Genomic DNA, 25468 nt, shown 5'->3' with positions numbered 1-25468 from the left:
CTCACAGAGGAAGACATAGACATGTCCAACACGCACATGAGAAAATGCTCTGCATCACTTGCCATCAGGGAAATACAAATCAAAACCACAATGAGATACCACCTCACACCAGTGAGAATGGGGAACATTAACAAGGCAGGAAACCACAAATGTTGGAGAGGATGTGGAGAAAGGGGAACCCTCTTACACTGTTGGAGGGAATGTGAACTGGTGTAGCCACTCTGGAAAACTGTGTGGAGGTTCCTCAAACAGTTAAAAATAGACCTGCCCTACGACCCAGCAATTGGACTGCTGGGGATTTACCCCAAAGATGCAGATGCAATGAAACGCCGGGACACCTGCACCCCGTTGTTTATAGCAGCAATGTCCACAATAGCCAAACTGTGGAAGGAGCGTTGGTGTCCATCGAAAGATGAATGGATAAAGAAGCTGTGGTCTATGTATACAATGGAATATTACTCAGCCATTAGAAACGACAAATACCCACCATTTGCTTCAATGTGGATGGAACTGGAGGGTATTATGCTGAGTGAAGTAAGTCAGTCGGAGAAGGACAAACATTATATGTTCTCATTCATGTGGGGAATATAAATAATAGTGAAAGGGAATATAAGGGAAGGGAGAAGAAATGGGTAGGAAATATCAGAAAGGGAGACAGAATATAAAGACTCCAAACTCTGGGAAACAAACTAGGGGTGGTGGAAGCGGGGAGGAGAGTGGGGGTGGGTAGAATGGGTGACGGGCACTGAGGGGGGCACTTGACGGGATGAGCACTGCGTGTTATTCTGTATGTTGGCAAATTGACCACCAATAAAAAATAAATTTATTATTTAAAAAAAATTGGAAATACAAAAAACGTTTTTATTCTAATTTTGTTTCCTTCTTATATTAGTTTGATATATAAATTGGTTTTTCTGCGTATTTTTGGTGCAGGGTAAGGGTTTTGGATACTTATTCAGATTGCTACTTCTAAAAATCCCTATTCTCTTAAGATACTGGAAAGGGGTTTCTTTAATGGTTGGGTTTTTGGGGTTTTCCCATTCTTTAATGGATGGGGTTTTGTTTTTGTTTTTGGTGAATAGGTATTAGTGTCTTGTGAATCTGATTTCTGTCAAATCCTTAACTTCCTCTCTTACTTATCTTAACCTTCTATGTCAAAGGATATCTCCCTCTTTTTATTTACATCATTCTCTCCCAGATAAGTTCTTTCACCATAGTCAGTGCTGAGATCTGCTAGATTTCATAAGTGTTCAGTATTTTTTGCACTTTGTGTAGGGCCTTCTGTTTTCTCAGAATGATTTGTCACTGTTAAAACTTTCATTCTCTTTTCTGTGGTTACGCATTTCCTGCTCTCTGTGCAGCCTTGCAACAGTATGACATCCAGAAGTAGTTTTGTTGGAGTTTGGTACTTTTCTATTTATAGGTAATTTGAAGTTCATAATATTCTGTTTCTTAGTAATAATGAAACCCTGCCACCAGTTTGTTTCTCTTCTTGTGAATACATATCTGTTTTTAGAGATTGTGTGGGGAAATTCAGATTTAGGCTGTTGTCATTATTCTAAGGCAACCAAATATTTCCCCGAATTTGGTTTTTTGTTTGTTAATTAAAAAATAATAGAATCTTGGGAGATAGTGTAACCTAATGATAAGTTAAACTTTTTGAGTTCAGATTCTATTCTATTAGCTATAAAATCTTAATTAAATTTCTTTTTCAAAGTTTTAGTTTTCCAATTTGTATGATAAAAATTATATTTCCTAGGACTGTTTTGCAAATTACATGTGAATTTAATATACAAGTCCCAGTAGGTGCTCAAATTACCTGCTTCTATTCACATTCTCATCACTGTTTTTAATATTATCACTACCACCAGTATCTCTGCATTCACAAATGGCACCGCTTAAATGAAAACATAATCTAATTTGAGTTTAGTGCTAAATAGTTGAAAAATAATGAAATCTAGAACACCGAAATAGAGTGGGTGGAATAGTAAGTAGATACTAACTTCTTTTTGTATCACAGATATCGTTGAGAATGTAATAAAAGCCCTTCCTTTTCCTCCTAAATGCAAAAGTGTTATTTTACATACAATTTCAAATCCATTGAGTCCTATTTGAATCTTAAGGTTAAGATTAAGGTTACTAATGTTGAAAGAATAGAAAGAGAAGCCAGAGCTCATGAAGAGATCTTCCTCACAAAGAAAAAATTATACCAATAGTTCCAGAATCCAATTCTCCAGTATTTCCTTAAAAATACTAATAAATAAATCTTATTTCAAGAAACATCGTGTCAGTTTTTAAGTATGATAATGAGAACTTCATAATGATTGGGTCTTAAATGAGTATGCAAAATAACCATTCTCAATTTTTTTTTCCTAACAAAGTATTGCCTCATTATTTTTGACCCTTTTACTTTTTATTTACCACTTCAAGCACAGACTGATAGCTCCTTATCATTTTTTATAGATTATTTTATCTTTATTTTCATTTATTTAGGATTAAGGGTTTCCCAGAGTTTTCATTAAAACAATTTTTTAAAATTCTGGTTTTTTATAGATGTTGATTGACATCACAGAACTGGTCTTTAACAAAAATTGTAAATGCTAGATACTCCCATTAATCTTAAATCTTGCCCTAGTATAACATAGAGATTCAGAAAGCAAACATATGTGCAGTTACTGGTAAAGAGAAATACTTAGGGTAACTAACATACAGTAAGATTGTAAGATTTACTGTAAGATTGGAACTTTCTTTAGCATTTAAAATCTGTTTAGCAGGGAAATTGAGTAACTTTTTTAGAAGTTATAGTAATTTAGTAATTCTCATACTAAACCGTTGAAATTATGAGTGTCTGTGTAAAAATTGTTAAGATTATTGCCTTTCATGACTTGTGTTTCAGCCAGAAGTAAATGCTGACATTGTGCATTGGCTCTCTTGGACTGCTCAAGGTTTTTTACCTCCACTTGCTGCAGCAGTAGGAGGTGTTGCCAGCCAAGAAGTATTGAAAGCCATAACAGGAAAGTTTTCTCCATTGTGCCAATGGGTTAGTTTTGTATTTTAATATTTTTTATACTTATGATTAAATTTTCCAACCATACAGTGAATATCTTATGAATTATTTTTTATTTTTTTATTTTTTGTTATGAATTATTAATATAAAAGCAATCTTAAATATTTTTTGATGCGTGAGTTAGATGTGATATGCTGCCAAAATTTAATTCTCTAATCAAAATTGACAAGATCATTGGTTGAGGCTATGGACTATAACCCAAAGTTGCATTCTAGGATATATTTCCCTGATTTGTTAGAGTGAAGGAATGAATTTTCTACTATTATACTTAGTTTCTAGTACTATTAGCTTAGCATTCATGGGATAACAGTTCCATGGAATCTTTGGGCATCAGGAATCTTCAGAATCCCTTCTTAGGTTTAAACTTCTAAAGGTAAAAGCATGGAAGTAGTGTAAGTTTGAGAACTCTACGGGGTAAAAACATCTCAAGAAGGAATAAAAAGGAATCCTTTCTATTACTGAAAAGAATAATTGGCAGAGGGTATCAAAGGATACTCTTCAGGCCTTTTCTTTTTTGAATCCCCACATTTTGTATATAATATTTATCTATTTTATGTTTTAAAAAAGTATCTACATAATGCTATTTTGCTCCTGAATCACTTGATTTAAGAGTACAAGTTAAGTTGTAGATGTCTGATTTAGATATAGCTGTCAACAATATGAGGAAGTATGTTATTAACAATTAGATTCTATATTATTGTAGTTAAATACACAACCATTTAGTTATGTTCAAATTTAGCCACATAGTTACTAAATGAAAATGAGAGTGAATTCTTTTTTTAATTAATTTTAATTTCTTTGGTATTTTTTTTAATGCTATAATTGTGGCTTCCTCGATCATTTTTTTTAATGCTAGAATTGTGGCTTCCTCGATCATTTCCTCTATGGTATATGTAATAAATGACATAATATACCCAAGATGGAAAATAAAAGTTGGTACTTTCTTATCTAAAAGTAATCAGATTACTTCTTCAAATGTAACTGAAATTGAATGAGGCTTCCAGAGTTTTTATGGAATTATAAATAGATTTGGAGGTGAAATTTCCTTATGTGTGCTAAAATTGAAAAATGGGTGACATGAATCAAATTAGACCTTTTAACAGTTCCTTCAGGTTTTAATAAAGTAATATAGGAATGTATATTGTATAAAAAACAATATTTTTAATGTATTGTTTTACTCAAGATTGGCATTTTTATCATTTTTTTCTTAAAGATTTTTAAATACAGAAGAGAAAAATGTTTTTTAGCAATTTAATGTTTATACATAGTAAATTGTGTTTTTATCTTCTACTTTAAAGTTATACATTGAAGCAGGAGATATTGTCAAATCCCTAGACAAAATTGAACGTGAAGAATTTCTCCCACGGTAATTCTGAAATTTTTCTTTTTCTCTTAGTTGAATGTTTGCAAGAGACAGCTACATTAGAAGAATTTTTACCCGAATATCCATTTGTTTCAGATGTCTTTTCTCGTAATTTTTTTCTCTACTTAGAGGTTAATGTAAAATTAATGTAATAACTTTTTACCTTTTTATAAATAATGAATATGAAGTTTTAAATTGTATGCCATGAGAATAGTTAGCATTCCAAATACTATTCTGAATTGAGATGAAAACAATTGCTATCTGCAACTTTTATTTATATCAGTCATTCTTCATCTTTTTGAGTCACAAATCTCTGAGAATCTGATTAAAGCTTATAGAATCACTCTTCCCAAAGTTTTGCCTCCAATTTAAATGTATTAGCAACTCCAAAGCCCTGCCATAAACTTCTCTAGGAAGCTTTATTAAAAATCCCTACCTGGGGGCAGCCCCCAGTGGCCCAGCAGTTTAGCACCACCTTCTTTAGCACCACCTTCGACCCAGGGCATGATCCTGGAGACCCGGGATTGAGTCCCATGTCGGGCTCCCTGCATGGAGTCTGCTTCTCCCTCTGCCTGTGTCTCTGCCTCTCTCTTTCTCTGTATCTCTCATGAATAAATAAATAAAATTGTTTAAAAAAAAAACCTACCTGGGATGCCTGGGTAATGCAATTGGTGAAGTGTTAAGTGTCCAACTCTTGGTTTCAGCTCAGGTCATGCATGATCTTAGGGTTGTGAGATCAAGCCCTCCATCAGGTCCACATTCAGTGTGGAGTCTGCTTGACATTCTCTCCCTCTCCTGCTTCTACTCTCCCCCCCACCTCTGTCTCTCTCCCTCCCTCAAATAAATAAATCTTAAAAAAAAAAAAATTACTCCCTTACTTGATCTCAGGATCATGAGATCTAGCCTGGCCTCAGGCTCTGTATAGGGTATGGAGCCTGCTTTAGATTCTCTCTCTCCTTTTCCCCCTCCGTTCATGTGTGCACACACTTGCTCTCTCTTTAAAAAACAAAACAAAACAAAAAACAAACAAAACCCTACTTTAGGAAATTGTCTTTTCTAGATAAACTAAAGTCACCTTTACTTAAGTCATTTGGATAAAGGATGTTAAATGGAAAAAGAAAAAAACTGAGTTCTTAATGGAGTTTTTGTCTTTCAAATAAGATAATTTTCTTTTAGATTGGAGGAAACTCAGAGTATTCTATTTAAAGTTCAACATTAAATTGATATTAACAATAGTAAAACTAATCCTAATAATGTTTTTTTATGCTTTTCTGGTTTTTGGTATATTTTACTTTCCTCAGAGGAGATAGATATGATGCCTTACGAGCTTGCATTGGAGACACGTTGTGTCAGAAGCTACAAAAGTTGAATATCTTTTTAGTAAGTATAAATAATGATGAGAATAAGTAGTACAGTCTAACTGCTATTGTCTATCATCAGATTCATTTATTAAAGCAAATTTGAGTCTAAGTATAATTCCTGACAGAGTAGACATTTCAGTAAAAGCGTAAGACAGGCCAAATCCATTCTGCTTGCCTATATTTGTAAATAAAATTTCATTGAACACAGTCAAACCCATTCATTTATGTATTGTCTGTGACTTCTTTCATGCTATAATAGCAGAGGTGAGTAGTTGTAACAGACACCATATGTCCTACAAAACGAAATATTTACTCTTTGACCCTTTACAAAAAATGTTTGCTAACCTCTAGTATAATGAATACATTCAAAATTAAAATGTATGATAGTTTTGAAAATTAAATTATTTTCTAGAAATACATTCAAAATTAGATTTGGGATGGGATTTTTTTTTTCATTGTTTAAATTTTTTTCCTAGCAAATAAAATAAGATATAGATTTAATCTGTCTTTTTAAATGTCTTAATTCATACATTGGCAGGATCTCTCTCCCCAGTACCATAAAACTCCCTTTTCCTGCCACTTATGGTTTTTTTATTATTATTATTCAGTCATGAAAATACTGCTGATTTTATAGTAATAGTTTTTTAAATAATGTTTTGAATATCAACAGCTGTTGCTGAGCTTTTACATGCACATAGAAAGTCTTAGAATAGATAGCTTCATCATATGAATTTTGAAAATTATAAACAAGAAATCTTTTCCATCAAAATATTGTACTGGTGTTTTGTGGCATTTGTTTCTGTCTCATATAAATAATTAGCTCAATTGTTGGCTTTTGTTGGAATATTAAAATGTCTTCTGTTTAAAGGAATGGTAAATATTACTTTCCTAACTTGATTTATATCTTTTTTTTCTTTAACTGAAACAGTTGTAATAGCATACACAATAAACTAGCTAGGTATTTTAAAGTAAAATGAATCACAAATGTTCAACTTATTTTAAAAAGTATATATATTACAAATTGGTATTTGAAGAAAATTAAGATGACATTTCCCTTTAGTAAGTAGTCTTAATTGTATTTAATCTGATACATTTTATTTTTCTCCTCTGTATAGGTAGGATGTGGAGCCATAGGCTGTGAAATGTTAAAAAATTTTGCTTTACTTGGTGTTGGTACAGGCAAAGAAAAAGGAATGGTAAGATACAAATCCTTGAGAGTTAAAATTTTTTTGTTGCTACTCATTTTTGTACTGTATTTGCATAGATCTGAAATAAGTAATTTTTGAGGAGACAGAATTACAGTAGAAATCGGAAGATTCTGATTCTGCTCTGACCACTTTTCAAAATTATGTGACCTTGTGGCCAATTACTTTTAATTCTCTCTTCTCCGTTTCTTTCTAATACTATGAAACTGGTATCTCTGCTTCCTACCTCACAATATAATTATGAAGATCAAATGTGAAAGAGCGAGGCACCTGGGTAGCTCATTCTGTTGAGCATCTGCCATCTACAAACGTTGTGATCCCAGGGTCCTGAGATCAAGCCCTCATTGAACACCCTGACCCTGCTCCCAGCTTCGCCCTCTCCCTCTGCCTGCTGCACCCCCTGCTTGTGCTCTCTCTCTCTTTCCTGTCAAATAAATAAAATCTTAAAAAAAAAAATGTGAAAGTGCTTTGCAAACTATTTAAAGCACATTAGAATTGTTATTTCTATTAATATTCCTTATTATTAAGTAAATCTTTAAGATGGAAGCTAACATTAGTGGCAGAGTTCTCAGATACAGTTTCAATTAGTGATTATCAAAAGAAAAGGGAATAATGTAAATATTGGTGTACAATTTAATTTCTTAAGATGATAAATGAGTTAATTGGGAAGCCATGTCATATTTAAATAAAAATATATTTCACTAATTTGTTTTGCCTTTAATATATAAACTAGCTTCCCAGAGTAGTGATTTCATAGATTCATCATGGTAACTAACAGTAAGTAATGAAATGCCTAAATTTATGCCCCAGTTCACATAGTTTAGTAACCTTGGCTTAATATTCCACTTAAAAAAGGTATTCATTGCTATCACTGTTATAGACAGATATTCATATGCACATATTTCTCCTGCTTAGCATTTCTGAAATTGTGTTTCACAAACTACTATTAGTTCTAGGGGTTTTAAAACCATACCTTTTAAAGGTATTACTTTAAAAAACTCTTGGTTACCTAAGTTTGAGAATCACTTGAGTATCTTAACTCCTTGGAAATTCATAATGCATACAAGCATATAAAGGTATATAGTAAACAATCCTGCTTTCAGGTGACAAAAACACAGTAAGTTAATGTGCACTGATCTCTGTCCTGCAAATACATAGACTTGCTATTTAAATTATTCTTTTTTATAGTGTTTACAAATGTAGCCAGCTAACTGGAAAGAAGGAAAGAGAAATCCCCAGGTTCAAGAATCAAGAGAGAAGTTTATTCCTGAGCTAAAAGCTGCAGTTACTCACAAGTGTTTCTATATTGAGTGTATGTCCAAAATATTAAATAGAAAAGGAAATGGGACACCTGGGTGGCTCTGCAGTTGAGCATCTGCCTTTGGCTCAGGGTATGATCCTGGAGTCCTGGGATTGAGTCCTGCATCAGGCTCCCCAGTGGGACCCTGCTTCTCCCTCCACCTATGTCTGCCTCTCTGTGTCTCTCATGAATAGATAAATAAAATCTTTTAAAAAAAAATAAGAAAAATAAATTTCAAATAATCAAGATCTAGTCAGATCTTGTAAAAATACTAACATAAGTGAGAAATGCATTATGAATACTTTTCAGATTATCTTGGGTCTGTTTATTTTGATCTTGCATCCCTTAGAATATCTGCAAACTTTTTCTTAAACAGATTCCAACTATTTTAGGCTTGTGAACCAAGGATCTCTGTCCCAAGTCAGCTCTGCCATTACGACATGAAAACAGCCATAGACAGTACTTAAAACAAATGGCATGACAGTGTTCCAACAAAATTTATTTACAAAAACAGGCAGGCTGCCTGCACTGTAGTTTGTAGACCTCTGCTTTAGCAAGATTTCCTTTCAAATTGAAATATGCAGATATTCTTTCCATTGATTGTTGCAATTGAAAATAAATGTTTAGAAAGAAGAGCTAACTTCTCTATAGTTAATCCATCACATGTTTCTAAAATGTGGTGTTTAGTCTCTTATTTTTCTTATGAATAATTAGAAAAAAGTTTCAAACAGGAACTGTCATCAGTTTCAGCTGTTTTGTTTGACATGTTCCTAGGCTAAACATTAATTGTAGTTAAACATAATATAAAAATAATAATATTGGTAACCATTGGGATGTTTGTATTCTAATTACTTGTACAGCTAAGATAATTCAGAATAACTGGAATTGTTTTAGTCTTTCTGAGCAAAGCAAAATAGATTTAATTTTTTTTTTCTTACACAATTTCAGCTTTTTTCTTTTCTTCACATTAGGTTACAGTTACAGATCCCGACTTGATAGAAAAATCCAACTTGAATAGACAGTTCCTATTCCGTCCTCACCACATACAGGTTTGTTGCTACTCTGTTTCAAATTTAAGTCATCTGTTGTGCTACACCAAAAAGAAGAGAGTTTCCTTTTTATAAATATGGTACTTGAACAAGTATAATGTGTTTTTATTTTATTAGAATCTCTTATCAAACATGGGGAATGACATTTGGGACAAATATAAAATTATTTTCTGATGTAAAAACTTTTTTTGCATTGATTTTGGATTTAAAATCTAAGTTGTGAATCATGGGCAGTATTTTTTTCCATTTTATAATGAAGGTGTGTCTGCATATTTAATCTTAGAAACCAAGGATGTAAGCAAAAAAAAAAGAAACTAAGGATGCAGAGACTTTAAAACTTTAATGGATCCCACATTTGACACATTTTGGAAGGGAGTCTATTACATAATAAGTGAAGTTTGGCACTTAGAATTTTTTGCTCTTTGATCTTGCTTGACCATTAAACATCCTCTTTATTGTAAAATCATGCTGGGTTTCAGTCTTTTCTAGAGATCAAAATATTTAAGAAAAGGATTTTAGTCAAACATACTTGCTTTTACTTTAGAAATGTTTTTGCACTTTATTGCTCAACAGTGCATCAATAATCTTGGTAAACTAAGGAATGTCATTAACAGAAAAGTAACTACTAAAGTAGGTGGCATAATTGCCTCACCAATCCAAACACACAAAAGAATTAACAGCGTCTGTCAGGAACCAAAATATATGTCACACAATTCATTCACTCTGCATTTTACTTACAGAAAAACTTTTAAAGCCTGTTTTTTGCTTGTTTGTTTTAATTTTACTTTGATCCAACAGAGTTTACAGTTTGTGTACTTAACAGCATTAAGAGGTAAAAACATGTCAGGAGAACTCATAAAACAAACATATATTATAATTTTTTAAATATTTCCATCTAGAAATACTAATATTTTTGTAAGATTTCAGTACCAAAGTGTTAACTTCCCATACCTCTTCTGCAGTTATGATTTCTAATATTGTACTGAACATGTTCTTATTTTTTCCTAGGCACTTACCAAGTTCAGACCGTAATACTAGGAAAAACACTATTAATAATTGATATTTTAAGAACTCTAAAGCACATAGTAGTTAAGATAGAGGCTGTTTAGATTTCCATTAAAAATGTATTAATTATTCAGACTAATCTGGATTATTAAATGTAATATGACTACAATGAATGTAATTTCCACAAATGAAAATGAAAGCTGGCCTCATTACTCTCATATAAAAAAATGTGGTAAGTTCACTCACGGCCTACTTTTTCTGTTTAACACTTATTTCTTCTGTTTTTATTTGTTATTTGTTTAGAAACCTAAAAGCTATACTGCTGCGGATGCAACCCTGAAAATAAATCCTCAATTAAAGATAGATGCACACTTGAACAAAGTATGTCCAGCCACTGAGGCTATTTACAGTGACGAGTTCTATACTAAACAAGATATCATTATTACAGCATTAGATAATGTGGAAGCCAGGAGATATGTAGACAGGTATGTTCTTGAAATGCAGGCTCATAAAATTTTTTTCTTTTGTTTTCACTGTTTTCCACACCTATTTATTAAAAAGTTACCCAATTTTCTGATCATTCTTTGTATTTCTGTCAAATCCTTTTTATGATTTTCCATTATACCTAAGATAAAATTCAAAATCTTTACATGGCCTAAATGTTTTTCATGGAGTGTCTGCCATCTGCTACCACTTTAGCTTAAAATTTACCTATCTTTGCTGGCTCCGTCATTCCGGCCACACATTGCTTCTTTCAGTTTTTTATAAGGCATCCAACACTTTTACACCTCAAAGACTTGTACATACTCTCCTTCAGATTAGGAAATTGTTTATCTTGTTTTAACAATCTTGATTCCAAATCTACCTACTTTAGTTTTTGTTTTTGTTTTTGTTTTTTCTCAGTCTTTCAGTTGCATCCCGAATGTCTTTATTTAAACAGACTTTATTCAACCACTAAGTTCTGTAGATTCTCCTATGGTAATCTTTCACAGCACTCTGTTTTTTCTGTCATAGTGCTTATTTTTATTGATACACTAATTGGTATTTGTTTCTTCACTAAATCACTTATTCAGGGACCATTTATTTTCCAATCACTGTATCCTCAGTGCCCAACATATGTCATTCAGGAAATATTGTTAAATAAGTAGATGAATGAGTGACTATAATGTGTACACCTTACATAATTTTCCTTACTTCTTTATATGACTCTCTAATGTTACGGTTAGAGAACAGATTTATTAACAGAAGAAAATTTACCAGTGGAGAGTGTAGTGGAAAGTTGGTAATCTTGGGCAGAGGAAGAATAAAAACTTTAAGAAATTAACATGTGTAGAATATAGGTATTGAATGTATTAAGGAAGAAGATTAATGTTTGGGAGAAAAATAACATTGAGAAGATACAGTAGAACAGAATTTGTAGTCAGGAAATAACCAAAGAAGAAATAGGAAGCAAGAGAAGAAGGGACGCAGTACATCAAGAATTAACCTAGAGTAAAAGAAAGTTGAAGCCCAAAATTTAGTAGTAGTCAAAGAAGAAACAGACAAAAATTACTGGGTTGGGCAACAAAATTTGTGGGAGGAGCGGGACAGAAATGATAAATGCATTATTTGGTGGTAATGTATCTGTTTCCTGAGATACTACATCCAGAAGTTATCAGTGTGTGAAATGATTAACAGAAGGTGGTGAGATGTCCTCTGCTTACATTGTTATTGCTCACTTAAATGTTTGTTACCTGTTATCTTTTCAAATAGCCGTTGCTTAGCAAATCTACGACCCCTCTTAGATTCTGGAACAATGGGCACTAAGGGACACACTGAAGTTATTGTTCCTCATTTAACTGAATCCTATAATAGTCATGTAAGTGAACTGAGTTTTTGAAGTAAATGTTTATCTTCTTTATATCATAATTTTTATATCTCATTTTTTTCTCTTCATTAGTCAGCAGATTTGATTTAGCTTTCCTAATCTGTCTGTTAATCTGTCCGTAATTTCCATGCATATATGCATATGCATTTTTTTAAAGAGAACTGAACTTAATTTTTAAATCATCAAAATTTTGTTTCTGGTGTTTTGCAATCTCATTCTTGTCTTTACTGTTTATTTCTCAGAGGTGCTTGATTGGTTTTCTAACAACCTTTGAACTGGTGACCCATCCAAAATTTTATTGAAGACTCAGTTGTTCCATGGGAGGAAACCAAGCCATCTATATATGTAAAGCATATAGATGTCACTTTTTTTTAACCTCTGCAAGTGATTTTGATATACTGCCAAAGTTGAAAAATACTGGCCTGGGAAACATTTGTAGGCTTTATGATTTTAAAAAAGATAAACCCAAGTTGTAAAATGGAAAGAATTTTCTTTACAAGTGTAAATATCACTTTATTTCATAGTTAATGTTTGCTTTAGTAAAATTGTTAAATATTTATAAAATGTTTTCCCATTCTCATGAAATCCAAAGTTTATATAGTAAGAACATTATAGTAGACAAAATTCTAAGTTTAATTTGAAGGAAATTAGAGAAAATCATGATATGCTGAAGTCATATTGGAAGATTTTCAAAATAGAGAATGCTGTTAAAATTCTAAAAGTTCCTTGTTTGTGTTATTCTACCACAATTTTCCCAAGCCTCTTACTATATTCTCTGACTTTATATTTAGAAAAAATAGAATTCTCTTCTGGCTTCCCTCTTTGGTTTATAAAATATTTTATGGTATTTCACATAAACAAACTGAAATATAAATCTCTAAGTAAGAAGAGATAAAGTGAGTCATTTTAGATTGATTAAACCAATAAACCTGGGGCACCTTGGTGGCTTAGTGGTTGAGCATCTGCCTTCAGCTCAGGACGTGATCCTGGGGTCCTAGGATCAAGACCCACTTCGGGCTCCCTGGGAGCCCACTTCTCCCTCTGCCTATATCTCTGCCTCTCTGTGTCTCTCATGAATAAACAAATAAAATCTTAAAAAAAATAATACACCTAAGCCAAATGTAATAGAAAAAGGGTCTTTTTAATGGTATTTTTTTACATGAGACAGTATAGACATTTACCATTTCTTTTTTCTTTCTTTTTTGAAAGTTATTTTTAATGGTTTAAATTTTTTAATTTAATTTTTTATTTTTTTATTTTATTTTATTTTATTAGTTTTTATTAAATTCCAGTTAGCTAACATACAGTGTAATATTAGTTTCAGGTGTACAATATAGTGATTCAGCACTTCCATACACCACCCTGTTGTTCATCACAAGTGCACTGCTTGATCCCCATCACCTATCTAACCTATCCCCACATCTGCCTCCGCCTGGTAACCATCAGTTTGTTCTCTGTAATTAAGAGTCTGTTTCGTGCTTTGCCTCTCTCTTTTCTCCTTTCCCTATTGTTTTGTTTCTTAACTTCCACATAAAAGTGGAATCACATGGTATATATCTTTCTCTGCCTGATCTATTTCTCTTAGCATAATGCTCTCCAGCTCCATCCATGTCATTGCAATGTCAAGATTTCATTCTTTTTGATATGTTGTTTATTTAAAACACACTTCTTTAAGAAACTGTATGAAGCATCAAGGACATATGATCCCTGCTCCTAAATTTTTTTCTCCTTGGGGAAAGAAACTCGTGGTATGCTGAGCACCATTTTGGAGAATTCTTGAATTACTTTTCAAAGTAGGGAATGTTGTAGTTTTCAATGTCACCTTGACTCTTGTAGAAAAAATTAATTATATGTGAGAACCTGCCATAAGTACCATATGGTACCAAATAAGTGCACAGGTAATAAGTTGTAATAAAATTCATGTTTTTTTGTGACATTGCTATTAATAAATGAGTGTCAAAAAAATCCATTTTTCCCTCTTACTTGCCTAAGAGAAAGAGGATTTAAAAATATTGGATTCATTTATTATTTCATTTTTTTAAATGGTCATAAAACACTCAAAACCATTTTTTAATGGTCTTAAAACATTCAAGTAAATTCAATCAATGAAAAATTGCCATTGATTTTCTTTTTTTTCTTTTTTTTTAATTTTCTTAACTATCTATTGTCATGTTTTATAAATCAGCGGGATCCCCCAGAAGAGGAAATACCATTTTGTACTCTAAAATCCTTTCCAGCTGCTATTGAACATACTATACAGTGGGCAAGAGATAAGGTAATAAAGATCTTTATTTTAAGAAATTTTTATTTGAAGTAGAAAAGATGTTTCCAATTTGAGGTAGAAAAGATGTTTCCAATTTTAAAACAGACTTCTATTTGTAACTTTTTTTCCTTTATAGTTTGAAAGTTCTTTTTCCCACAAGCCTGCATTGTTTAACAAATTTTGGCAAACCTATCCATCTGCAGAAGAGGTGCTACAGGTAAAAATCAATACATTTTAATATAATCTCAACACTGTCTCAGTGTAATCTTATTTGCAAATTGCCTATAGTTTATTTCACCTCTTTAAAGAAAGATTATAGCATCATTATTATACATAGTAAGTACATGAGGAATCTTGAAATCAGCAAGTCACAAATAACCCCGTTTTTTAAGTTTGTATGAACAGGAGTTCATATGACTCAACCTAAGAAAGATGTAATAATATTGACAGCTACAAATAATAAAATAACTTGTTAAACTCTTTGGAAAAAAACTGAGGTGAGTTCTAATGAAAATTTCATGAGTGGACAGTAATCTCTCAGACTAAATAGTCTTCATGATGCGGGCAACTTTAAAGATATGTTCTTACTTTTCCTTATTCCTATATTAAACAGGCCAATTTTTTAGTATAAATAAAATGTTATTTATAAGCACTTATTATATTAAGTACATATGTAATACCAACAACTTAGCAGCTAGCTAGACATGAGGATAACTTGTCAGATAAGAAATTACAGTTGAGGGACGCCTGGGTGGCTCAGTGGTTGAGCGTCTGCCTTTAGCTTAGGATGTGATCTTGCAGTCCCCGGATCAAGTCCCACATCGGGCTTCTTGCATGGAGCCTCCTTTCCCTCTGCCTGTGTCTCTGCCTCTCTCTCTGTGTCTCTCATGAATAAATAAATAAAATCTTTGAAAAAAAAAAAAAAAGAAATTACAGCTGAAATTTCATGTGCTGTCCTTTTCCATTCTCCCTCCAAAAAGAAATAGGAAGAAGAAAAAGGCAGGGACATGGAAGGGAGCTCATGGTAAAAATACTAAAATTATAGGGCACGTGAGCTGGCACTTCAAACTTTGGCTAATACTTCCCAGGAATAGGAGCGCCTGGGTGGTTCAGTTGGTTACATGTCGGCCTTTGGCCAAGATCATGATCTTGGGGTCCTGGGATCAACCCCCACATCAGGCTGCCTGCTCAGTGGGGAGTCTGCTTCTCCCTCTCCCTCTGCTTCTCCCCCTAGCTTGTGCCCTCTCTCTGTCTCTGGTGTTCTCTTGCTCTCTTTCCTCAAGATAATTAAATGCAAAATCTTTAAAAAAAAAAAAATACTTCCCAGTAATGATATGGGTGAGTGATGGGTATTGTGTGTTTAATTGGAAATGTATTTATTTTGTTTTTTTTTTTTCCTTCATTCTAGAAGATACAAACTGGACACAGTTTAGAAGGCTGTTTTCAAGTTATTAAGTTACTTAGCAGAAGACCTAGAAATTGGTCCCAGTGTGTAGAGTTAGCAAGGTTAAAGTTTGAAAAATATTTTAACCATAAGGTAAGTATGCATTATAATATATTAATTGCTCATTTAATTGCTACCAAATTAATTTCCCTGGACCAAACATCTCTTTCATTCGAGAATCTTTTCAGAAATAAGTAATAAATTAAGTGAAAACAAGTGCAGGGCACATAGCTAGTTTCTCTTTGAATGTTAAAAGAATACACTTATATTCCATCCATTAGTTTGTTAGAAATACATTTACTTGATCCTTATCTTTTCTGTGTGCAAATTGGGTTTCAGGTAGAGGTTCCCTTTAGAAAATAAGGAATACATTTCACTAGTAGTCTAAAAGTTTATTATTCAGAATAAAGCAAGAAACTGAGAAAATAGAGATACTGTCAGAAATTTTGTTGAATTTTGCCTTGCCCACCGATACCCAAAATCGTATTTTATGTCTGTTTTGGTCTGTTTCCTCGTTTGTAAAATGAGGATAATAAATTGGCATGTAATTCATAGGCTAGTGTGAGCATCAAATGAGTGAATTACATGTAAAGCACTTTGAGCAGAACCTAGCCTGTAAGTGCTCATTAAATATTAGCTGTTATTCTCCCATTACTTAAAATTGCTAGAATGTGTCCTGCACTCTCTTGAGTCTCTCCCTCTCTTTAGGCTGTTACCTATCAGAATATAAGTAAGTTTTTCTTTTTTAAAAAGTCTTTTGGTTTCACTTATCCTTGCTTTTCATTTCCTTCTGGTCTCTTTTGCTTAGAAGAGTGATCTTATACTTGCTATTGCTACTTCCTCATCCAATAGATATGTCTTCTTTCTCCACTGCTGTTCAAATTATTTTTACCATAATTATCAATGACTCCTTGTTTCAAAATCCAAAGTACTCTCTTTAGTCCTCTTACCTTTTATACCTTTTTTTAAAAGATTTTTTATTATGGAAAAAATTAACCATAGAAAGTGGAAAAAATAGCATAATGAACCCCCATGTAATTTTCACAAATCTGTCACCCAGGTTGAACATTTACCAACTTGTAGATAATCTTGTTTTATCCATATACCTCCCAACATACTCTCCCCAGATGGTTTTGAAGCAAATCTCAACCATCATTTATCATTTCAAAATACAAAATACTGTATATTTTTACTGGCTTCATTTTTGTTTTAAGGATTAGCTCTTTGAAAGGAGCAGAATGTTATGTAAAATAAGTCACCATTTGTATAAAAAGTGATTAAGTAATGTATATTTATGTTTGCTGTAGATGCAAAAAAAGAACTATATGTTGATAGAAAATAACAATAGAGGTTATTACAGGTATGGGGGGCAGTGACAAGGAAAATGGAGATAAGGAATAGAAGGGTAGCTGGAGGCTTCAGTGTATATCTTCTTGTGCATTTTTTTTTTTTTTACCTCGGATAATATTGAATTGTGATTTTTTTTAAATATTCTTCTTTAGGCTCTTCAGCTTCTTCACTGTTTTCCCCTAGACACAAGATTAAAAGATGGCAGTAAGTGTGACCAAGTCTTGTGAAGAACATTTAATATAATTTATTTCTAAGTGTCTATAATGAAACTAATATCGTATATTCTGTTAGGTTTGTTTTGGCAGTCACCAAAGAGGCCCCCCTCTCCAATAAAATTTGATTTAAATGAACCTTTGTAAGTATTTGTATCTAGTTTTTTATGCATCCTTTATTGTAAATTTCTTAACTATGTATTTGTTTATAGGGTAAAAACCTCAGGCTCTGTAAATGTTAAATTATTGCATCCCTCTTCATCTAAGAGTTATTTAGCATATTAGTCTGTCCAGCAAAGCCAGCCACAGTCCTTCACATATATGTGAATCTGTTTATTTAGATAGTAAAATAACTTCATTATTTTTATCTTAAGTGAAAGCAAAGTATAATCCTCTTTGACGTTATCCATAAGAAATAAACATAAAATAACAACAAATGTTTTCCTGTTAAGTAGAGCCAGTATTTAAGGACCTTTAGTAATACAGAGGGAAAAATGATTACTACTGTCTCCCTAAATTATCTCAAATTAATTTTCAAAATAGTTGAGTTTGAATGAATACCTGTATACCGTATCTATATTAGATAGACATTTATACACACATGCACAAACACCCATATTTATGTATTTCAATTAAACAATTTGTTAACCTTCCTTTCAACAAATAATTCTAATTTAGTTTTCTCATCTGATGCTTATGTTAGGCTTCCAGTCCCCTTATCCTGACTACTTCTCCTTTAAAACTTCCCTTGTGTTTTTAAACAAACTCATTTGCTTAATTTGAACCTAATATATGTTCTTTTAAACCAAATTTCTAATTTTTTATGAGTTAAAATGAATTTTCTTTCACTAGTCTAATTTTTCTACTTTTTGCCACTCCTCTCCCCAAAGTAATCATGATCATCTTCTGAATATTACTACTTAGAAGGATGAACATTTTTTTTTATGGTCTTCTTTTTATTATTATTATTTATTTATGATAGTCACAGAGAGAAAGAGAGGCAGAGACATAGGCAGAGGGAGAAGCAGGCTCCATGCACCGGGAGCCCGATGTGGGATTCGATCCCGGGTCTCCAGGATCGCGCCCTGGGCCAAAGGCAGACGCCAAACCACTGTGCCACCCAGGGATCCCTAGAAGGATGAACATTTAATGTTTCTTAAAGCTTCTGTAATTCTTTCATCTGGACCAGAAGTTCATTGCCTAACTTTTAAATATTCCTGTAACGAAAATTCTGTGATTATTTTTCTTCAGCATTTCAAAAGCTATAGTTTTGGTGAATTAAGCATCTTTGAAACTGTGCATTCACACTTTGCCATATTTTTAATTTCAAAAGGCACTTCAGTTTTCTTCTGAATGCTGCAAAACTGTATGCTGCAGTCTATTGCATTCCATTTACAGAAGAGGTAAGATAACCTTCAGGCTCTAGGAACTGATACAAAACCAGGTAAAAACTTGATGACATGCCAGCTAATTGCATCATCAAAATATGTTTTTATGTTACAAGAATCATTCTTTAACGTAAACTTTTTGTTTTGCTGTACTATCACATGTTGAGATTTCTTAACCTTTATCCTACCTATTTCTTTAGACATCTTTATTGACTATTATCTAAAGCATCTAATATAGTTTTAATTGAAAGGCAGATCTGCATTAGTGCTTTTTTTCTTCACAGATGCAAAATAGAACCAAATAAATCGCTATACTTTTAGGTAGGCTAAATGGGCAAATACGAACTAGAGCCATAATTAACACTGGCTATTTTGGATCCAGATAAAAATGCCTAGTGTAAACTAATCCTTTTTGGAGTTAATGGTGAAATATACCATAAATGTCTGGTTAAAATAGTGTCATTCAGTCTGGTATTCTTTTTCTAAAAAAAGAGTGGCAATTCTGTGATAAGAATGTAGGTGACCTCAAAAGCAGTATGTCTCAGTTTTTCCTAAGCAGCTTCTTAAAAATGGATATAGATCTGATAGCCTTAATAAATTCATCTTAGTTCATCTTGAACCATTTAAATATTTTTCTACTTCCAAAGGTATGAATTCCATTTACTTACATATTTCATTTATTGAGTCCATATTTATCAAGTATAACTTTGTGTGGGGAACTTTGTAAAACAATGACGAGATAGTCCCTGATCGCGGAGCACTCAGTCTGATACAACCAGTCCTAAAACTATCTTTTTAAAAATTTATGGAAAGAACTAAGATTGCAAGTTCATTGAGTAATAAGGAATTTTTTTGCACACACCACCCCTGCCTCCCAGCCTTTATATGAATGGTATTTCTATAGAATAAAGGTAAATGTCACAAATGGATATGGTCTAAATAGTCAGATGATAAATTATTCAAATTTAGTATGATAAAGGATCTCTTTAGGATTTTTTAGCTTTAGAATTCAGAATTTTAAAAAAAATGTTCACAAAATAACTCTTTAAAAAAACAGGACTTATCAGCAGATGCCCTCTTGAATATTCTTTCTGAAGTAAAGATTCAAGAATTCAAACCTTCTAACAAGGTATGTTTGGAAATTTATTCACTCAGCAAATAGTTACTGAACTTTTACTTGTATCAAGTCTCATTCTAAACCTGGAGAATCCCACAATGAACAAAACAAAATTCTTGCTCTTATGAAAGTATAGTCTGTTGGCGGACAGACTATACTTTCCGCTATACTACGGTCTGAGAGGCGGACTATTAAAAAAAAAATGCTATTATTATAATACTGCAATATGGGCATAGTGCTAAGAATTAAAAACAAGGAAAAGAAGTAAAGGGTGATGGAGCTGGTGTCATTTTTTGTGGGCTAAAGGGAAAGCCTCTGATATAGTACCATTTGGGCAGAAGCCTAAAGGAAGTGATAGAGTGAGCCATGCTATTATGTGGTGAAAGAATAATGCACACAAGCAAAACAAGTTCAGAGAAAAGCCCTGAAAGACTTTGAAGGAGGATTCTTCTGAAGGAGAGTATGTAAGAAGAGTGGTAGACAGTGAAATAGGAGAGATACTTGGGGTTATGATAAGTATTTAATGTTTTATTATAAGATAAGAAGCCAGTGAAGTATTTTAAGCAGAGGACACAATCTGGCTTATATTTAAAAGGATGATTCTGGCTGGTGTGTTAAGAATGACTATATAGGGCATGAGAGAGGAAGCATGAAAAACTATTAGGTTATAGGCAAAAGATGATGATGGTTTGAATGAAGTAGTAGGTAAAAGGTAATTTATGATAGCGATTGGAGTCTGGTGTATGTTGTCCTGACAGGGATTGGAATTGGAGAGAAAAAAAGATTATTATTTTCTTAGTTGAAATAAGAAGCATGGATAGCAGCTCCAGGTGAGGAGGAAAAGAAGTTAAAGGAAGTTTGAGCAGAGGGAAAAATAACGTGTGAAAAAACTGCTCAAGGGGATGGGAAAGTCAGTTATTAGAAGTCGTAGTAGAATTTTGAAACAGCATTGAGAATCCATTTAATGTTAATCTACTTAATGTATTATATAAATGTGGCTAGAAAAAAGGCATTTGGATGCCTGAGTGCTGCCATAGAATAGCTGAAAAATTGGATATAACTAGGACTGGAATTTTATAGGGCAAATATGTTGGAAGGAAAGAGATAAGCAGTATATTAATAAAGATGGAATGTGAAATTTAGGCTGGATAAATAGGAAAGTTTGAAAATACTAAGTATTTTTCTTTTTCACATGTTCATTATATGCCTTTTTGTATACACTCTAAAAATCATCTACAAAACAATCTTTTGTTCCCCTTATACTCTAGTAATATTGAAAAATATGGAATAATGATTGCCTCCCTATAAAATTCAAGCAGGAAGTGATGTGTGCAGTCTGCCATTCTGCACTTTTATTTTAGGGAAAAGGAAAATTTGTAGCTGTTTGATTTTATACAAATAAATGGGTGTGCTGAATGAAATGTTCATGACTTACAGCTTATCAAGAATAGAAGAACAGAAAGGTAAACAGAATTCCTATGTAAAGGAGTTTCTAGTTATGAAATGAATAAGTCAAGGGAACAGAAAGCACAGCATAGGGAATATAGTCAATGATACTGTAATAGCATTGTATGGTGACAGATGGTAGTAACACTTGTGATCATCACATAATTATAGAGAAATTGAATCACCTTATTGAAAATGTGAAAGTAACTTAACATTGTCAACTCTGTTCAAATAAATGTTTTTTTAAAAAAAGTAAGTTCCTAACGCATGTTTCTAGTAAACAGAACTGCTAGACAAGCCAAAGAAACATGTATCAATAACTTCACTAATCTTTATTGCTCTTCAGTGTTTTATGCCTTGAATTGCTTCTTTCTCTATCAAAGTTTTGGGGTAATAAATTATCCTGAGCCATTTAGCTACAGTTTTAGTTTTAACATGAATTATGAGCTTTTCACAACTTCCTGAAGCAACTCACACCAAAGCTTCAAAGTCTAGCACTTGTTAAAAGATGCCAAAAATACCAACTAGATATTCTGGAAAACAGAAGTTTCTGTTTCCTTAACTCTTTACTATTTCTTAAATACTTAAAATAATACTTAATCTATAAAAATGTAAGTTGAATGTGCACTGTACAAAAGAAGTAGTATTTTTAATTAGCGATGATGCAGATAGTTTTCTTTGTCTGAAATTGTTAACTTTACTGCCCTTGTGGAATGTTTAATAAGTAATTTCTTAAAGATAAATTACTTAGATGGTGCTGCTCTAAGCATACATCTATATGAAGGAAGACTTATTCTTTCGGAAACAACTTCTTATCAGCAATCAGTAATTATTTAAAGGATGGCAATATTATGTATTTTATGGATTTCTTTGGAGACAGAAAACAGCTCTGCACCAGTTAGAGCTATACAATTTGGTTTGAAGTAGATTTCTCAGAATTGCAGACTCTTGATAAATATTAACTTCATTATACTGTGGAATTTTAAGAGATCTATATAAATACAGATCTTGTAAGCTATTCAGTAAATATTTTAACACGAGATAATTTGTTTTAAATATATTGAATTTCTCTCAGTGAACAAGATAAAGATCACTTTTCTAGGAGTTGACATTCAGTGTAAGGAAATACATAATAAATATGTAAATAACATTACTTAGCAATGGAAGCTGTAAAATGCTCTGGGCCATAATGATTAATATGATTAAACTAGCAGAGGGCCTGGTTGGCTCAGTCGGTTAAGTGACTCTTGATCTTGGCTCAGGTCTTAATTTCATGGTTGTGAGATTGAGCCCTGTATTAGGCTCCATGCCTGATTTAGTGATATCAAAGCCATCATTTTCATATCCTTCAATAACTTCATTTTCCTGGATTTTTCTTATATATTTCAGTTATTTAAAACATTGTACAAAAAATAATGTGATTAAACTAGATAGAGGGAATATCTTCTCTGTGTGACTTATTTGGTAAAAAAGATATGGAAATCAGACTTAAGTACAGGCTATGATAACAATAGTGAATATATGTCCATGTATTTAAAGGTTGTTCAAACAGATGAAACTGCAAGGAAACCAGACCATGTTCCTATTAGCAATGAAGATGAGAGGAATGCTGTTTTCCAACTAGAAAAGGCTATTTCATCTAATAAAGCTACCACAAGTAAGAGGAAATCTTTATAAAATGCTTTGAACTAGAGGGAATTTTTATGATCAATAAACTCTACACCCAAAAGCTTATGGGACTAAATAATAACTATAATAATAACAATGTTAGTTGATTTCACGATCATATGAAAGTCACTGTTCATCTTTAACTGTGACTAAATTCATTATTTGTTACCTTTTGCCCTACCTTCAATTGCTATTCAGAAATGTATTATCTGCTTTATTGTCATTGTTCTAACTGGTGTAGTCCTTGGGATTCTACTGTGTGATTCTTTTTTAATTCATGGCCAAAAAAAAAAAAAAAAAAAAAACAACTCATGGCCAGCATAAAGAGCAAAAAAATGGAGTTTCCATATAGATTAACACAAGCCAGTTTTATCACTTTAAGGATAAAAAGCCATAGACAGATTTCTTCTGGCTTATTAGTCTCCTTAGTTATACATGGGAAATACATCTTGACCTGCATACATCCTTGCTAAATGGTTTTAAACATAAGAAAACCAAAGTTGTATTCCTTAAAAACAAAGCCATTAGCTATGTTTTTAGAACTGCTTACCATGCTTTATTACATAAATCAGCAGTTTCCGGACCTTCAGGATTTTTATGTACAAACCAGTAAAATTCAGGAAATAAGAACCTAGGTTAGCCAACTATTTATTTTGTAAAGAGAATACAGGTATGTTACAATTCTAGGAAAATACCATTTCTTACTTTCTCTTTTTTATAACAGATCAAACTACACCTATCTACAAATGATTTTTTTTCTAAAAATTTTATTTATTCATGAGAGACACGGGGGGGTTGGGGGCGGCGCGGGCAGAGACACAGATGGAGGGAGGGAGAAGCAGGCTCCATGCAGGGAGCCCGACACGGGACTCAATCCTGGGTCTCCAGGATCACGCCCTGAACCAAAGACGGTGCTAAACTGCTGAGCCACCCAGGCTGCCCTACCTACAGAATGATTTTTGAAATCACTAATCTAGAAATATTACAGATACATATTTTTGTTAGACTCACTGACCCTGTACTTAGTTAACAGGGGCAAAATGTTTAGAATAGTATTTATGGAAACAATTTTAGTACAATACCCAATGTTAACTTTATTTGTAAGCCACTTAATAGCAGATGTGATATATGGTTTCTTATTTTCTGTTTTTTAGAAAGATTTTTTTTAATATAGAAATTTCTCTGATTTAGTGATATCACAGCCATCATTTTCATATCCTTCAATAACTTCATCTTTCTGGATTTTTTTCGTGTGTTTTGTAAAGGAATATTTAAGGATAACGAATCCACATTGTTTTTTACCTAATAAAACCTTTACAAATTACTACAAAACTTTATTTTTCTGGTTGTTATGATCAGGTGATCTTCAGATGGCAGTGCTTTCATTTGAGAAAGATGATGAACATAATGGACACATAGATTTCATTACAGCTGCATCAAACCTTCGTGCCAAAATGTATAGCATTGAACCAGCTGACCGTTTTAAGACAAAGCGCATAGCTGGTAAAATTATACCTGCAATAGCAACATCCACTGCTGCAGTTTCTGGCTTGGTGAGTGTATTATTCTTTAAATGGAAATACTTCTTTTTCATTGCCTCTTACCTGTTTTTCCTACTATGCCACACTAGCCAGTCACTCAGAGATCTTAGAGAAGGAGGGATCCATATTGATCTTATAATTTTAAATTTCAAGGTATTTCTGAAAATAAGGTCATCCACATTTTGAAGCTTTATAGATATATAGATATTTTAATATAATAACTAACCTCTGTCAAGATAGAGTATAATTATTATTACAAGCAATAATACTCTTAATCATTCTTGTATTCTCCATACAAAGCACTCTATTTTTCTTGAATAAAGTGAACTGCTCTAATGGTTGGTCTTTGATTGTATTAGATTTTAGTTCTTTGCCTTAAAAAATGTAATTCCTGTTAGTGATTCAGATTTCTTACAGTTTAATCTTTCCTTAATGATTCAGAATCTTTAGGCTCGCCCTAGTTGTTATGCTGTACTATAGTGTTATACTTCAAAGCTATGTAATTATCTGCTCCTGTATTAAAGGATTTTAGAGTATTATATTTCTTGAATTCTCATGTCTTCCACAATAGGAAGATTAAATGATTAAATTAGTCATTTTAATAACTTTGTTCAACCCATATAGAACAGGTGAAAAGTTTGAAAGTATAAGATATGCAAAAAGTGGACAGATTTATAAAAAATTCCTATTATTTCAATCTAGTAGCTGCTTTTACTCTTTACAGAGAAATGCTTGAGAAGAATTTAGGAAAATTAAATAAATGCATTTGTTTATTTAAAGATTTTTATTTATTTATTTATTTATTCATGAGAGACACAGAGA

The 25468-nt window shown here is 32.6% G+C and overlaps 1 protein-coding gene across 2 annotated transcripts in view; it reads left to right on the top strand.

The window, feature by feature from the left end:
• UBA6 (ubiquitin like modifier activating enzyme 6) overlaps positions 1 to 25468 on the top strand; it is an 82884-nt gene that overhangs the window by 50865 nt on the left and 6551 nt on the right. The window contains exons 14-29 of one of the 2 annotated variants that reach the window (XM_025435541.3): positions 2897 to 3040; positions 4366 to 4433; positions 5732 to 5810; positions 6907 to 6987; positions 9268 to 9345; positions 10654 to 10835; positions 12103 to 12208; positions 14403 to 14492; positions 14617 to 14697; positions 15889 to 16017; positions 17427 to 17478; positions 17566 to 17629; positions 18820 to 18889; positions 19932 to 20003; positions 22977 to 23094; positions 24465 to 24658. In XM_025435541.3, coding sequence (XP_025291326.1) covers positions 2897 to 3040; positions 4366 to 4433; positions 5732 to 5810; positions 6907 to 6987; positions 9268 to 9345; positions 10654 to 10835; positions 12103 to 12208; positions 14403 to 14492; positions 14617 to 14697; positions 15889 to 16017; positions 17427 to 17478; positions 17566 to 17629; positions 18820 to 18889; positions 19932 to 20003; positions 22977 to 23094; positions 24465 to 24658 — 1608 coding nt within the window. The remainder of the gene's footprint in view (positions 1 to 2896; positions 3041 to 4365; positions 4434 to 5731; positions 5811 to 6906; positions 6988 to 9267; positions 9346 to 10653; positions 10836 to 12102; positions 12209 to 14402; positions 14493 to 14616; positions 14698 to 15888; positions 16018 to 17426; positions 17479 to 17565; positions 17630 to 18819; positions 18890 to 19931; positions 20004 to 22976; positions 23095 to 24464; positions 24659 to 25468) is intronic. The other variant, XM_049093002.1, reaches the window with a different exon arrangement.

Source organism: Canis lupus, chromosome 13, assembly GCF_003254725.2.
Source record: "Canis lupus dingo isolate Sandy chromosome 13, ASM325472v2, whole genome shotgun sequence".
Classification (NCBI taxonomy): domain Eukaryota; kingdom Metazoa; phylum Chordata; class Mammalia; order Carnivora; family Canidae; genus Canis; species Canis lupus.
Note: the sequence above shows the minus strand (reverse complement) of the source record. Positions and strands in the feature narration are given on the sequence as shown.